Source organism: Anneissia japonica, unplaced genomic scaffold (assembly GCF_011630105.1).
Source record: "Anneissia japonica isolate Jap-2015-1 unplaced genomic scaffold, ASM1163010v1 scaffold287834_len5846547_cov211, whole genome shotgun sequence".
NCBI classification, from domain to species: Eukaryota; Metazoa; Echinodermata; class Crinoidea; order Comatulida; family Comatulidae; genus Anneissia; species Anneissia japonica.
In genome coordinates this window covers 4,214,453-4,231,642 of record NW_022704992.1, presented here as the reverse complement: position 1 = coordinate 4,231,642, position 17,190 = coordinate 4,214,453, and the positions used below count along the sequence as shown (strand labels likewise).

General features: G+C 32.8%; 2 protein-coding genes across 4 annotated transcripts in view; one reads left to right on the top strand and one right to left on the bottom strand.

Moving 5' to 3' along the window:
* Positions 1-17,190, top strand: part of LOC117104850 (guanine nucleotide exchange factor for Rab-3A-like) — a gene marked incomplete in the record, with an annotated part of 63,885 nt that overhangs the window by 4,471 nt on the left and 42,224 nt on the right. The window contains 1 exon segment of the mRNA XM_033245697.1: positions 8,996-9,112.
* LOC117104849 overlaps positions 1-17,190 on the bottom strand; it is a 30,287-nt gene that overhangs the window by 9,142 nt on the left and 3,955 nt on the right. For 2 of the 3 annotated variants that reach the window (XM_033245696.1, XM_033245693.1), the window contains exons 2-5: positions 6,716-8,958; positions 6,240-6,325; positions 4,165-4,327; positions 591-706 (exon numbers count right to left, since the gene is read on the bottom strand). In XM_033245696.1, the coding sequence (XP_033101587.1) occupies positions 591-706; positions 4,165-4,327; positions 6,240-6,325; positions 6,716-8,798 (2,448 nt within the window). In that variant the 5' untranslated portion in view covers positions 8,799-8,958. Of the gene's footprint in view, positions 1-590; positions 707-4,164; positions 4,328-6,239; positions 6,326-6,715; positions 8,959-11,331; positions 11,532-17,190 lie in introns of those variants that run through there. The other variant, XM_033245694.1, reaches the window with a different exon arrangement.

Sequence of the window (17,190 nt, the reverse complement as noted above, 5' to 3'; positions counted from 1 at the left end):
TATATATATATATAGATATGTGTGTATATATATATATGTATATTCATTCATTCATTCATTATTCTTTATTTCAGACTTTACATCCATAGTTAAACATCGTCAACTTAACTAATAATAATTTAAATACAAGGGGAAAATAAACCCCACATGATCCTTAGAAATTAAGGATTAACATAAAGAAGTTCGTTCCATCTTTTTGAGAGCCTAGAACTTTCATATATATGTATATATATATATGGAGCACATATCTATCATCCACAGGAAGACGCTGCCTCAAAATTACTATGCAATTATTCACAACGGAAAGAGAAACAAAAGACAAACAATGAATGACAAACAAAAATATTTTGAATATAACATATGGTTTATTACATTTATTTTACAACTATTTGTCTTTTGTACAATACAGCTTGATAAAGCATTGCCATTTAAAAGAAAAAAAGCTGTTGAACTGCTGCTCAGTAAGACAATCCTTCTTTCGAATGCCTTAAATGTTCTGTTTCTATTCACTGTTATTGACTACTTGTCTAAAATTTAGGTAACTGATGACTGTCAAATAAATATTTTACAATTCACTTTCACAAACTCACCTGCATCAATGTTTTTTCGTTTAATGCCTCCAAACTCGACGTTACACACAGGCTTGGCGTTACTCTTCCGCTGCTTGGAAGGCTTCCATCGGATACATCGGATCGAGGAGACTTGCCTGGAGTTATAAATTGATGAAGTATACAAAATAATGATACATACAACCAAGAAAGGTTATCTTAGTTCATTAACCAAATATCCAATGACCTAAAGGTCTGTCCGTATTATCAAATGTTCTGTCCATATATGGGTGTGATGTTATATTATCATGCCCATATATGGCATATCGCAGATGTCATATAAAACGCGACAGAAATAGCAGGACGGTGTCAGGCGGGAGGAAAGTTTTTCAGCATAATTAGGACTCAGTGTAAGCACATACTGTAGGTAGATCTTCAATCCACAACACGTTATATAAATTATTATACTTATTATTATTATATTTTTTTTTTTGAGTTTTTTATACAGTGATGTAACTATTCAGTGATTAGTACTGCTTTAATTTTTATATTATGTTTTTCATTTAATTTTGAATTCATTCTTTATGTAAATTTTGAATTGAGAGGCTGTTATTTATTTTACTGTAAATTAATTAGTTTAATACTCTCTTTTGTTTTGTTTTACTATGTGTATTGAAGGTCCCTAATGATCAGCTTCGGCTGGATGGACCACCCTCATTAAAGGTTGTTGAAATAAATAAATAAATAATAATAAAGGAAGCCTTGTACTAAAATATTTTTAAAAAAAAAAATAATTATATATTTACAAATATTAACAAAAAATTAACAATGTTTGGAACAGCAGGTAAATTTCTTAAAGCTCAATTAATTTCATGTTAGCAAATATTTAGTAGACCATTGAATTATCAACTTAGAAAACGTAAAACCTTTAACTTTCAGAGCCTTCTTGAGCTAGAAAAACAAGTGTACATATTTGACACCATTCATAAATATTAGACAAACCCACTAGCTAATGCTAAACATTTAGGTACACTGTCCTTGCGACCATAGCGTCATACTGGGCGAGGATCAGAATCGCATAAAGGAATCAATAAGCGAATGAAATGTGAAAATCAATAATGAATTACCTACCTATTAGGAACTGTATCAATTTGAACTATATTATTAAGTACCTAGAGCTTTAAATGGAGATGTTTTTTTTCCTTAGTAATGTCATTCTAATGGTAATTTTCTTTTATATAGCCATAGTAAAAATTACAATTGGGTTTTTATTTCTCTTGCCTTGTGAACAAAAAGTGACTATTGGGGTATGATTTGATGAGTGCTCAGTCAAATTTCTTAAGAGCGAATACAAGAGTTATTATTATTATTAAAAAGCATTTATATAGCACCTTTACAAAAAAGATCAAAGCGCTGTACATGATAAAAATAAGTACAATATTTTAAATCTATCAATAAAAATGGCAAGTACAAATTACAACATTCAATAAAAATTCCGAAGATCAAAGTGCAGTACATTAAAACCCACTTATACAAATATAAAAGTAAGTACTATATAATTCAAATAATAGAAATGGCAAGTACAATAAAGCCCGGAATTCAATAAAATTTCCTACAAAAAGCTAGTTAACGATAAAAACATAGCAACAATAAAACACAAGTATGTAATAAAATTATGAATCAGTCAAGTAATGTTAAAAAACTGTTAAAAAACTACTCTCTAGAAAAAAGATGTTTTAAAAAGTTTTTTAAAAATAAAAGTTATTATGCCCTCCGCTGCCTTGAAATCTCCAAAGATAAGATATATATATTTCTTCCTAATTATGAAAACTATTTGCTAAATAAGAAAAAAAAATTATTTTATTTTTATTCTGATACTCTTATTGTTTTATTATTATTTTATTTTTATTTATTTATTTATTTTTTTAATTTTTCAATTTTTATTTGATGCTCTTTAAAAAAAAATAAGTATGTGAAACAAGGAATAAAAAAAGTCTCACCAAAAACCACTAAGCTAAACACTCCACTCTTATTCATCATGATATTTAGTAGGCCTACATATTCAAAATCAGCACCAATTTAATTTCTTTACTTTATTGGATGTTTTAACAAAATCATATAGACAGCAAGGCAAGGTCAGACAGACAGTATCAGCTAATTGTCGACCGCCAAAGCTTGAGAGGGAGGCCATAAGCACACGGTGCCTGGGTTCACTCTGACAGCAGGACTTTTTCTCACAACTAAAAAACAACTCTACTCCATTTTTATCACCATTTGCATTTAAACAGGTCACATGGACGATTAAATGTTACTGGGTAAAGAAATCGCCATGTACTCTTTCTTGCCCAATACTATTCACACATTAACCTTGGGCTGACACGTTGAAGGGGATGGCAAGTATACATGTTGCGACTAACAATATTAATATTAATAAGAAGAATAACAACAATAACTTAAATATGAAGTTTTGTGGTTTGATTATATCTATTTTTTGCCGGTGGGAAGCAAATCTCTGTTAAATAAAGTATCTGCCATAGACTTGGTTTATAAAATATCGTCCATCCTGTAATTGGCTAGTTACTATGGAAGCACCTAAGTGGCATTCGACTTGACGACTTTGTCAAGATAATTATGTTGTCAAGTCGACATAATATACATATCATGTCGACATGGCGAGATAGATTATCTTGACAAGTCGACATACTAAATATGTTTTGTTGTCATGACGAGATACAGTAGGTTATCTTGACAAGTCGACATAATAAAAGTTGTATGTTGTCATGGTGAGATAAATTATCTTGACAAGTCGACATAGTAAAAATGTTATGTTGTCATGGCGAGATAGATTATCTTGACAAGTCGACATAATAAAAATTTTATGTTGTCATGGCGAGATAGATTATATTGACATTGACAAGTCGACATAGTAAAAGTTGTATGTTGTCATGGCGAGATAGATTATCTTGATAAGTCGACATAATACAAATTGTACCTTGTCATGACAACATAACTTTTATTATGTCGACTTGTCAAGATAACCTAATCTCGCCAAGACAACATAACATTTTTACTATGTCGACTTGTCAAATAATTTATCTCACCATGACAACATACAACTTTTATTATGTCGACTTGTCAAGATAATCTATCTCGCCATGACAACATACAATTTTTATTATGTCGACTTGTCAAGATAACCTATCTTGCCATGACAACATACAACTTATATTATTTCGACTTGCCAAGATAATCTATCTCGCCATGACAACATACAATATGTATTATGTCGACTTGTCAGTATAATCTATCTCGCCATGACAACATACAATTTTTACTATGAAGACTTGTCAAGNNNTACAATTTTTATTATGTCGACTTGTCAAGATAATCTATCTCGCCATGTCGACATGATATGTATATTATGTCGACTTGACAACATAAATTATCTTGACAAGTCGTCAAGTCGAATGGCACTTAGGTGCTTCCGTAAGTTACCCACTGTTTGAAATTATTGAAAACAAAAAGCAAGCAATGGCTGTTGTATGTGCCTTTTACTCCTCTTTCTACTCTGTATCTTCACCCTGTCTTTGAGGCCCAATCAAGAGGACCCTCTTACCTTGAGAATTTTTCCTTCTGATTTCTCTTTCGCTTGAGTGCCTTGCAGGATGAGGGCGCTCTCTTGGAGTTGACCCTTCTTCAACCGACCGCTGTTTCCGCTGTTTGTGCTTTTTAACATCGACTGCTTTTGAGTCGGAACATGACCGTGACAAGCCAGCCTCCTATAAGCGAAGAATATTAATTTGATTACAAACATGTTTTCACTTTAATTTATTCTTATAGTTTTGTAAAATCAAACGCATATAATTTGTTTTACTGAAGAACAAGTAGACATTATCTGAGGCTCAAACATCTACTTCTTTCTTTTTTTTTCTAATTCCTTGTTTAATCTTTCTTTCTTCATTTTATTAAATGTCGGTCAAATTAGTTTCTAAAGGGCATTGGGTAATTACATCGGAAAACATTTTAGCTCACATGTCCCAATGTTAATCCGATTAAAATTTAAAAATCAATGGAGAGGCACAAGGTGAATTATCTTTGATTTGTGTCTTGGTGCATAAAAAATCATGTTTTATGGTTACCATAGTAACTGTTATATGTGATTGATATTACCTTTAATGATATTAGGATTTGAGGTTTGCTGTTACTAACAATGTTTTTAATGAAAGACATTTCATTATGAAAACAAAAAAAAACTCCAAAGAATTTAAATGCCTTAAAGCCAGGCTCCGGAGGAAAGAATGTGTTGATATGTAGAACTGATTTTTGTAAGACATGAAAAGCATATTTGATGAAAAACTTGGAAGCAGTTTATGAGATACAGATTTTTGACAATATTTAAAAACTGGGGGAAAAGGCTGAAAATAAGGTGGTTATACCCCTTTTCCCCCCAGTTTTTAAATATTTAAATCAAAACTGGTTTGAAAGACTTTATTCATAAGTCTTAGTCCATTTAGAAAAGCTATCATATCTTTTTGTATTTAATATTTATTGAAAACTCATGATGATATAAAAACAAATTATACTACTGAGGCAATATCGAGCTAACTGTGTCGGTATGGACATATCAATGGTCATTATGTATTGAACGCAATCAGGTGAAAAGTGCATGCCTGTCCATAGATTCTGACCGTTGTAACACAGCCTAATTGATAATGATTATTTACACGCTTCACTGACTCTGCATTGTCTTAAATATGTGCAGCAGTTAATTAAATCCATAATGATACTTCTTACAATTGATTTCTTATAAAGGATGAGGTCACTGTTATGAAATGTACTTTTTATAATTTTATGGTAACTTTCTAACTTGCAAAATGAATTTTGAGCCATTATTCATCCTTCTATATGCTATTGAAAGTGTAAACATCCTGCATACTTTATCATTATTGGCTGCTTTACAGATTGTACCATTATTAGATCTATTTTTACTATCGATCTATCTATTTTTTAAGTTTCCAGTCATACTCTTGACTCTGTAAACTAGAGAGAGTAGGATGTTTATATTTTTTAATCATAAGAAAAAAATACCTTGGAATTAGAAGATTATTATGGAGAATTTTCATAACGATGTTACTGTTTAAAACCAAGGTAGATAAAACTACTTAAATATTAAACATTAGTTTTACCTAGAAATTAATCAAAGATATGGATTTAAACTATTCAAAAAATATTGTGGATGTTTATTCAGTTGGTAATAAAAACTAACTTAAATAATGATATTGCTGTTTATTATATAATAACTACATTTAAATTACGAAAATATTAAATACTGATTTCTATTTTTATCAAGATATGGATGTGAAGTATTGTATTTGAAATTTGGCAATGAAAGTGAATAAAATGAAAATTAAATATTTCTTTTTCTGATAATTTAAAGGATTTTCAATCTATGTAAATTATTGCTCTCTAAATAAATATTAAAATAAGCAAAATCTAAAATAGAAAATAAATTTACAGTAGTTAATATTATCATACCACATGCAGTATATGATTTGAACCCTGGTTCCTCCTATTGAAAAGCAAGCACCTTCTTACTAGTACCACTCAATTTAATCTTTACTATTAATTAATTTAATGATTACTTATTTGCTATATAAGCCACCATAAGCTAAGTACTACCAGTTTACTCACCTCTCTACTTTGCTTTCTTTTATCACTTGCTGGACGTCGGTGACGTCTTTCTAGCCTCTTTGGTCCAGATTCTGTCTGGTTTTCTTCTGCAATGCAACAATGGTCATCATAATCATGGTGATGATGTCCTTTACAAAGTTAATGATAATTTATTCTGGTTACTGTACTGATGATGATGATGACAAGACTAATACTGGTGAAAGTTATGATGACAACGATGATGATAAAAATATGTTCGTAGTGGTGGCGATGATAAGGATGCTAATGGTGTTGATAAGTTTAAAGTTAATAAACAATTACCAGGCTGATAATTATTGTAGTGATGGTCAATTTACAGATTTCTTCCATTCAACACCATATAAGTTTCATTTCATCAGTTTCAGTGAAGATGTGTTGATTTATTGTCTTTATATTTTTTAAATTACGTGGAAATGGTGATTAGAATGCTGGTAAATTAAAATAGTGTCCTACTGTACCTTGGCTTTTTGTTCTCCTTAACTCTACCTTCACTTCTCCAGTTTTCCGATCTTCCTCTTGCTTATCTTTATCCGGATGTTCTCTCTCCCTCCTTTCTTCCTCATTGTCTTGTCGATTTTGCATTGTCTTCCGTATCAAGAATGGAGATTTACTCCGTTCTACTGGATCCCTCCGTTGTAATCTTGACTTTGAAGATGACCTTTTTTCTCTTGAAACTCCACTTTTCCTAGAATCCTCCCTCGATTGTCTTTCGTCGGATTGTTTAATTTGTTCCGCTTCTGGTTTTGACTTCACACTTGAGTTTTTCGATCCTTCTTTACTCTTTCTCCGAGACACTTTTTTATTTGAATTAACATCAATAATGTTATTTGATGCACTAGCAAAAGCTTTAGACACTTCTTCATCCAGTTCACTATTCACTTTATCTGGACTAATATCTTTATTTTTTTTATCTATACTATTATTTAGAGAAGCTCTTGGTGAAGCTAGTTTAATTTTCAACTCACTTAACTTTCTCATTCGTTTGTACTCATCAAATGATGGTATATGAATCTTTGGTGAAGACTTTGACCCTACGCTGCCAGTTCGACCTCTGGGTGTTTCAGTTAGATTAACGGACGGATCAAATGCTGTTCGCTGTTCCGCAGTACTAGGGTAATTTGAATAAGTATTTAAATCGGATGGAACGCTACCAGACTTTTTAAGGTCTGTGGCAGAGGATGATTTACTGGATGCTGGAGTCACTTTTCTTTGTTTCCATGAAATATTTGCTGGCTCACTACTTGGCTTTTTCTTTTCATAGTTATTATTTTCTGGCGTCAAAAGAGTATTTGGTACATCTTCCTGATTGTAGGGTGCTGAACAGGTATGTTGGGCATCATAGATCTTAGACACAATAACTGGATTTGTGGTTACCTCTGAAGATTCAAACATACTTTGGAATTGAAATGCTTTCAATGGTGTTGGTGACATGCTCCGGCTACGACTTAAGCTGGAATTCGTTTCAGCGATGAGAACTGCTACCGGTGATCTTTGTATATCAAGGTCAATTGAAGGCTCTTTGAGGTCAATACTGTTCGAATCATTCTTCAGGTATTTTCTTAGTTTGGTGGTGCTCTTCAGAGCTTCAGACCTCGGAGAGATTGTCTTAAAGTTTTTTAAAGTATCTTTGTCAGACTTTGATCTGTACAAGTTGGATTTATTTTCCAAGAATGTGCTTTTCGTTAAATTTTCATCTGGTGTGACAACAATGTCCGGAGAAACTGGTCGTCCAGGTAAAATATCATACTGCTTATTATTAACTGGTGGTGTTTTTAATGAATAATTTGATGGCAAAAAACTGGTAGGACGTGCTGTCACAGATGAATATGAATTCGGCGTAAAATCGACAGGACTAGAAAGTGATCTTGTAAACACTGATTTACCAGGGTCATGGACTGGACTAGGCGTTGCAGAGCGTAATCCTGTGAAAGTCTTTGGGATTGTTGTTGAATATGATGTCCATGATGGTGAGTAAGATCTGTTGCTATAACCAGTATTATATACACTATCGGATGTCCAAGCGCTCTTGACTGGTTTAGAAAAATCCAGAAAGCTTTCAGTACTCGATTTTGGTGATACGCGCATATTTGAGAACTCCTGGTTAATAGAATCATTGCTTGCAGTCAAAGAAGAAGATTTTAAAACATCGTCATGTCTTGTTAAAATTGGGGAATCTGTACCTTGTCTTAAATCTGTCATAGAACCAGAGGTTCTAGTCTTGTACCAGTCATTGTAGCTAACAGGATTTGATTGCATTGAAGATGTTGAATCATTGCACAAATTTACAGAGTAAATCGATGACCCATATGCTGGACTGCTACTACTATTTCCTACAATTAAAGACGATGTTGGAAGAGAGCTCTTACGGTACAAGAAACCTCCAATGGAGTATGACATTCCAGGCCTAGAAGATGGTGAATAGTTGAGTGCTGATGACATGCTGGTAGTTGACAAAGAGGATCCCTTTGGAGAGGCCTTGTCACTCAAGCCTGATGAATCAGAACCCGGGACTGATAGACCAGCCATTGTTCTGTTCCTCATTAATACTCCTACATATGACTTTCTCTAGTAGGGGGTTGACTGTTGTCAAACAATGTTGTTGTTCACATGTCTTTCAAGCTGTTTGTCAAGCAAATAATTTCCATATTACTTTTGCTAAACCATCTCATTGTTTTGACAAGTTATCTTAATAGCATTAGTACTGAAAGAAAAAATTTTAAACAATATAAATTTTTTAGTCTATTATAGAAAAGAAGTATGTGATGCAAAAACTGTGTCTCGGTATGATACATAGGGAGTGGAGTTGTAAAAATCCTGATGAATGCGGAACCAACCCAGACTGGCAGTCAATACCGGTATGAATTCCTTTTGTTTGTTACGATTTTTTATACGCTACTGATTTTGATCTGGTACTTGTATTTTAAATATGAATATTTATACCATATTTATTATTGAGGAGTATTTTTGAAGGGGCTTTTATTTGAAGGAGGCATTTATTTTTTTTAAGTGTGAAATGGATACATATTTTATACTCAAATAAACGCCCCTTAATTTCACTGTAAATGTTGAACTACTGTACAAGACATACTGTAATTACCGTCAAAATGTGTTATTGCGTGATTATAAAGACGACTTACTCACAACCAGGTTAAAAAAAATGTAATTCTACTGGACTAGACTATTAACAAAATGTATTGAGAATGATGTTGCTTCCATTAGATTTGTTTTCAGTAATTTTTTGGGCGGGGGAGGGGGGGAAGAAGTTTATTCGAGGGAGGCACTTACTCAAGCAGGGTGTTTATTCAACTAAATACAGTATTAGAAAGATAGACGCCATGAAGTCATTATTCTTGAAAATAATATGCAAATAAAGAAAACAATATCCAAACCATTAAATGTACGCAAGGAATTAAATTGGTATAAAGCGGCTTTAATTGCTCCCAGTTCTTATCATTGCAAACCAATGTCCCATCACAAATAGCCTATTGTAAACACTTTAAAATGAGACAATAATTTTTGACTGAGATAACAAGGTCATTAGGTTCAATAGGGTTTTCGAAAAGAAGATCTACAATGCTGAGTGTACTGCACTAACTGTACACAATGACGCTAACCCTGGTTTCCATAAAATAGCTACATGCTATTGGCAATGCTGATTGTTGGTCAAATTAGGGAGTCTTTCCCACATCATGCATTTGATAGTAAACACACTATAGTAACAACGTAGCGATTTTATGGAAACCAAGATTTAGACAACACAAAATCAATTATATAATTTTATATTATATTCTATTTTAACATTAATAGGAATAATAATAATTATAATAAAACAAACAATAATAACAAAGAAAATTAATACTAAAAATAACATTAAATTTATATCTAGGCTAACTATACCTACATTGGAGCATATTTTTATATTCAAGTATACATGAATTAGAAGTTCCTCAGGAGGACATTAACTATTTAATTGAACTACAGAATCAATGTAATAAAGTATATTATGTTGATGATTAACAATAACATTGAAACGTTTTAAAATAACAACAATATGGTGACTGCACTTTCTAAATATGATTGGGGGTAATTACACGCATCATTATAGCCAATCACAAACAGTTAGTTAATGATCCTTGATACACTGAATTTTTGAAAAAAGAAATTATAAATATAGTTTTAATTATTATTATTATATATTATGTATAGCAAAATCTAGAAATGTTCAAGTAGTCAATATATACACTTAGTGTGTCTTTATAATAAAAGAAATTCTGCAAAAAAGTAATGTAAAAAAAATGGTAAAGGTAGAAGAATATCCCATAACTCGCAGGGCCATTGTGCTGAATTGTGTATGGGTGTGGTTCGTGAATAGGCGTGGAAAAGAGACGCACTTACAGTAGCTTCAAGTTCACATCGACAACGAGAGGGGCTGACATGAACCATAGCATAGGGGTGCCCTACCCCCCTTACTCTTCTGAAAGATGCAATGGGTGTTATCAAGTTCACAGGAGCCAGATGTGTTCACTGGACCGCCATTTTAAGCCCTGGGCAGCTCAAAACAGCATTAATGATAAAGCAGTAGTTAGCGGCACCCATGATTTACCCCTCGGCCGAAAACTACTGTCTGTGATATGCTACTCTAGATAACTTTCAATATTTGAGTTGCTTTGTTTGTTCAGTAGGCTAAATTATTAGCTTTCAATTGGGAAGTAGAATGATAAAATATTTCCCTCACCAATGAACATTCATTAAATAACACAGTTTCTTTGACTGGTGATAATATGTTTTAACTATAGGCCTACTGTGGTCATTGCCTATAAGCGTTAATATTCATGTTCTTTTGATTAGCAAATACTTTACTGAAATTTTATGGGGCCCACGAGTCATTGTTACACCACTGATTGATCCTTTAAAATTAGCTATTCAATGTTTTAATTACTAACATTTCCACAATTCATGACGAACAGTATATCCTTATTAAATTGTATAAACCTTACAAACTGTTATTTTCTGATTCCATAACAATCTAGACATTTTTTAATCATTAGAGCCTATCAATTATAATGAATTTTACCTTGACTATTTGATGCTGTCACAGCCCCTGACAATGTGCGTTGTACCCTAAAGTACAGTACTTACTAAAACAAGATCAGTCAATAGTTGATTGACATTTATGACTATTATGTGCCTCAATTCTTTCAGAGTCTTGTAGCATTCTTATTTTTAATTAACAGAATCATTGAAATGTATTTGACGTGAACATAATTCACCGACTCATAACACAACATGTCCACGTCTCTATTCTTAGTGCTCTGAGCCTCGCAGCATTCCGACTTTTCATTAACAGAACCACTGAAATGTGCATGACTATTTAATTCACCTAATCACAACACAAAACAATATCCGAGTCTCAATTCATTATGTTCAGAGCATAATCACTGCTTTGACTTTTTATAAAAGTATCAAAATTAATGATAATATAATTCACCTAATAACAACACAATGTGTCCGTGTCATAATTCTTAATGCTCTTACACCACAATGTGACTTTTCATTATACAGAAATATTGAAATGTATGTTAATTCACCAGAATTGGGCCAAAAACTATACCATGTCTCGCCTCACATTTAATGATTTTTCAGATGCTTTCTTTTCTTCTTCCTTCCCTGTCCCCTTCCTTTCCCCACCAACACACACAAACATAGGTAAATAAGTTGGCCAGGCTAGCGGCACAAGTGCATAATAGTTACTACCATATTCTATCTACATGCGTAATAAATGACCTTCTTCCATCCAATTAACAGGTTACATACACACATCATAATTGTAAATTGATTGCATGATGATGTCTATTATACAAAGTAAGCCACTTGATGGATTCTTGGACCTACAGTAATAACCTAATACATACAAGACCTTGTGACAGAATTAGTTGAAGGTGGGGAACATGAGAACAACAGTTTAGTTAAGTACATCATAACTGATAGCACCTTGATAACACATTATGGGTCTCCAAACCTTAAAATATCCTGAACTAAAGCATTGATTCTTTATCCCTTTAATCAGTCATTTTACCCACTCCTCTAATCATCTTCATATTCCCTTTCATAGAACCACATCTTTCCAGCACAATATTCAATTTACTGGTCCTAAGCTCTGCCGGGAACAATCTCCCTCACTCCATTCTAAATTCCAATTCCAAAAAAAAGCGCTTTTGTTTGAGACTGAAGAAACACCTCCTATCAAATTATGCACAATTTTCTGTTCCCTTTGTTTTGTCCCAAAATAAAAAGATAAAAAAAAAGGGGGAGAAAAAATTGCATATTAACTTTGAGTATATTAATTTTGAGTATCCTAATTTTGTCTGCTTTGTCTGTCTTGTCTTGTCATCCGTTTTGCTGTCTCTTTTCCTTTTTGGGCTTGTTTTGTTCTGTGCTTTTTTTTTTTCTCATGCATGTCTTTGTTTATATTTTTTTTTTTGGTTCTGTTTTTTTCTCTCTTCATTCAGGGCAGCCCTACAAGCTCCACTTTCCGGGATTTCGCCCTCAAACTTGGCAAGTTATTTATTATTTTTGGATTATTAATATTGGAGAAATAATCGTTCTTTTGAACTTTGAATGCTTCTGGAATACAATTGATTAGAATTTTTGAAAATCTTTTAAGCTACTGTACTTCAACATTTTATGGGTTCTTTGCAGCCAACCTTTGCCCTTTCTTTCTAGGGATACAGTTTGTTTTTAATTAGACCCATCTTATTGTTTAGGGAGATGTATAGTAATGTTAATTTTTATGATAGTGGTTGACCATATGAAGAAGATATTATTTTCTTGTATCATATGTCAGAAGTCATTGTGTGTAATAATAGCTCCAAAGGCCCTGTATCTATTGGAAAACAATAAATAAATCATTTTAATTAGTGTTTGATATTGCCTGCATGTAATTACATTGGCCCTCGTATTATGTTTCTTATTTTATGCATGCAGCTAAGATTACTCCGTCTCTGCTTAACTTGATACTTCACAGAGGCTTGTAGAAGAACAAATTTATAAAACATGCTTGTCATGTTGGATGGATGGATTTATTCGGTAAACACCAAGGATCCCACGAAAGTCTAAAGACTGGGATCCTTCTGTTGGTGATTTGGCAGTATACCAGGATACAATCTCCTACTCTTTTCCGAAGTGGCCTGTGTTCTTTAGCATGCACACGGGCCATAATGCACCAACAGCTTTAATTAAACCCCTCATCTGAAAGACAGTGCGCTATCGTAACTTGCATTTCAGTTCCCTACCTGAAACACAAAAAGAGCAGCGATGGGAATTGAACCGGGGACCTAGAGGTCTCCACAGTTCAGCACACACATTGGCTACCAGTTTAGCTGACTGCAAAAAAGCTGCTCTCTATTAAACTTATAGTTATTACATGTATACAAATACTATATAGCATATATTCTAGGTACATTATATGTACAGTTAAAAACAAAATAAATAAAGAAGTTTAAGACAAGATAATTATTTTTAACTTTGTAAGTACAGTTGAAATAACAGCTTAGAATCAAATTTTGGAATGATGGATGGACATGTAAATTTAAGAGTTTTGAAATAAATGGTTGTTGTTTGCCAACACTATCAATTTAAATTATGTTTAGGAATTCTTAAAATGAATGCATAACTTATAAAGAATGCAATTCAGCGATTTGAAAACTAGGACCATGACAGGTAAACACAATGTTATTGTTAAAGTACAACAATATAACAGTGTCACCCGAAACTAAACAAATCAATTATTTTTTTGAAGCATACCCCAAGATACAATTTCCTTTATAAAAAGCATCTCAACTGAAAAAAAGCAGAATAGAGTCAACTATAAAAGAACTGTCAGTTCTACATAAATAAATGAAACATTTACAGATAAATTACATTTTTTTTAAATTAATCAGGTGTAACAAAATGTCAGCAGGTACAGGTGTGCCATGGTTGCCATTTATCCAGGGGACAAACGTTGCTTAGAAGTTTTTGGACAAATTTATATTTGAAATCGTTCAATAGAAACTATGTAATTGAAATTACAATACACTAAGCAATAGTGATAAGGCTAAATTATACAATTATTTAAAAGGAAAAACCTGGCAACAGTTTAACAACTGCTACCAACAATAAATAAACAAAATGTCAAAATTACTTTTAATGTGAACCTAGGCCAAAGAGGAAACCTTAAGAATTTTGATGAGTATGTCGGTCAGATTTTTATTTTATAATATATTATTATTATTATTACGAATTAAGAGACGCTTACTATACAATTTCAAAACAAAATTTAATGACAAGAAAGATCAACGTTTTGGGTCCATCATGGAACCATCCATGATGGACCCAAAAAGTCGATCTTTTTTGTCATTAAATTTTGTTTTGAAATTATTATTATCATTATTATTATTATTTATTTAAATTAGGCCTATATCAAATTAAATATATTTTAATCTGTAGAATTATGCTTATACATGATACAGTTTACGACTAATTTTCTCTGGTATTTTGTACAGGGCTCCCTCCAATTACAGACCACTTTTGGGACCGGAATTTCCATGGTCTTTAGCGGCTTTAGTATCTAATTAGAATAATAAAGATAAAAAGCATTTGTTAATTTAGGGACCACAGAAAACTGGTGTTTAATTGGAGGTGGTCTTCAATTGGAGGGTCTTTAATTACAGGGAGACCTGTATACCTTTACACCTAACAGCCAGCTACAGCGCCACAGCCAGAATATTATTGAATATACACCATAATTGTTTTCCATTTCAATCACACATTGATTACTTTCTACCAGGATTTTACTCTGTATTTGAACAGTTAATAACAAGGCTAAATTAATTTACAGCTTAATCAACTTGAGTAAACTAGCATTCACAATATATTTAAATTTATAATTCTTCAAATACTAATCTAATGAACTTGATAAAATAATTATGAATTTATTTGTATCTATTAAAAAAATAATAATGCATTATTGCCATTGTAACATAAATACTGATTAGTTAATACTTGAATATGGATTGAATATACAACAATTGAACAATGAATATTTGTTACTTGTAATTCTGTGTTAATGAAAGTAGTGAGGAGCATCATAACTTGTTTTTAGTTAGACATTATTGTTAATTCTTGCAAAACTACAAAATCAATATTTTGACATGATTTTAATGTTATACTTCCTATGGTATTGTTTATTACATTCACAATCGTAATATACATATGACCCAATGTGATCCTATTTCCTACTTATATGCAAGACAGTAGTTATGATGCAGTTCAAAAAGTACAATATAGATTAGTGGTGTTAGCAGCACCAGCTGTACATGCCAACCCCCTCTACACAAACAAGATGAATCAAACAAAATTGTAAAAAATTTTGTTAATTGACATGTCGACAAGGACGCGAAGCCCCGCCCACAAAGTCACGAAAACCTTAGACAATGGCGGCTAGACTTACCGAGTTGGCGAAGATTTTCTTTGCTATCAACCTTCTTTAAGAAAGAGAATTCAGGGTAGGCGGTATGCAAATGAATCATATATTCATAGTGTTAATCTATTTCATGGAACATGGCGGGGAAATTGTTGTAAAAGCCTCTGTATTTCGCTCCCAAAAGAAGAGGGAAAAGCTGCATTCAGTCAACCTTGTTGTCTGCAAAGGCCAGTCAATGATGCGCACTGCTCATGTAAATCTGGGTATCTATAACCAAGCATAGACATCTAGGACTAGGCTCACATATGTTTCGTGTTTAAACCAGCTGTCTAAGGAAATTAAAATTTTAAATTAAATTTAATTAAAAGAAAAAGTTTTTGATCACGTGACTAAATGACGCTCGCTAATTAGTCGGTTTATCTGTCAATCAAATCTCGTCGAGATGTTCATTGTTTGGCATACTAGTAATACGTTCTAAAGTATCTCAGAACAGCTTAAATGGCCCAAATTTTCTCAGCTTTTCTAGACGCTAGGTGACATAGCCCTGGCACACCACTTCTTAAACCTTGCTGTCCTTCCCAACAGCTTAGTTCCAGGCCCCTAAATGTGTATCTAAAAGCACCAGATATAGATCAAATCTTACTGTAATGGTAGTAGCACGAGGTACATTGTGTCTGCATAGATAATTAATAGAACACACTTACAATGAACTATAAATTACGCCTATCCAGAAAAAAAAAAACATGTTTTGTTAGTAAGAAATCACTATGGCTACAGAAAGCCATGAGACATTTTGCCACTGACAATATTCTATTGTGTGCATTAATATGCCATTCAAGTTGCAGAGATGTAGAATTTTAATGGGCTTCAATCAAAGCAGATAACCTGTTTAGTTAAATAATATTTTGCAGATTTTTTGGCAGCATGTGCATGGTGCTGAGATATCACGTCTGCCGATTCTCAAAATGTAGGCTTAGTACTAAATTTCGCTGTAGGTCCTTTGGCTCAGTAGCGACACCAATGGGAATTCCAGTACAAGAACCCTAATCACATATTAACTTTATCTAAATAAAACCCATTTATCAACATAGCAACTATGACCAACTGGTCATAAAGGGCCTACACAGTATCAGATTGTAAGAGGAAGGCTTCATCCATCAGAACCAGAATCAAGAAAAGAAGCAGACTACAAACAATGTTGGCCCCACTACATCATGAGAACACATTAAACAAAGTTCAAATAAATTTTAAACAAGAACTACAAACGTTTTGTGAATTAGCTCTGTTATTACCTATCATAGCTCTATGTGATATGAGTAAAGTTGTGTCCAATCACTAAGTTCTAGAAACAAATCCTGTTGAGGTAATGAAAACGGTTCTAATGGTACCCACACTCGACATTCTACACCAAATAAATTACTCTTTAATTAAATATAGTCACCGATCATTTGCAATGGTAAGCTAAGCATG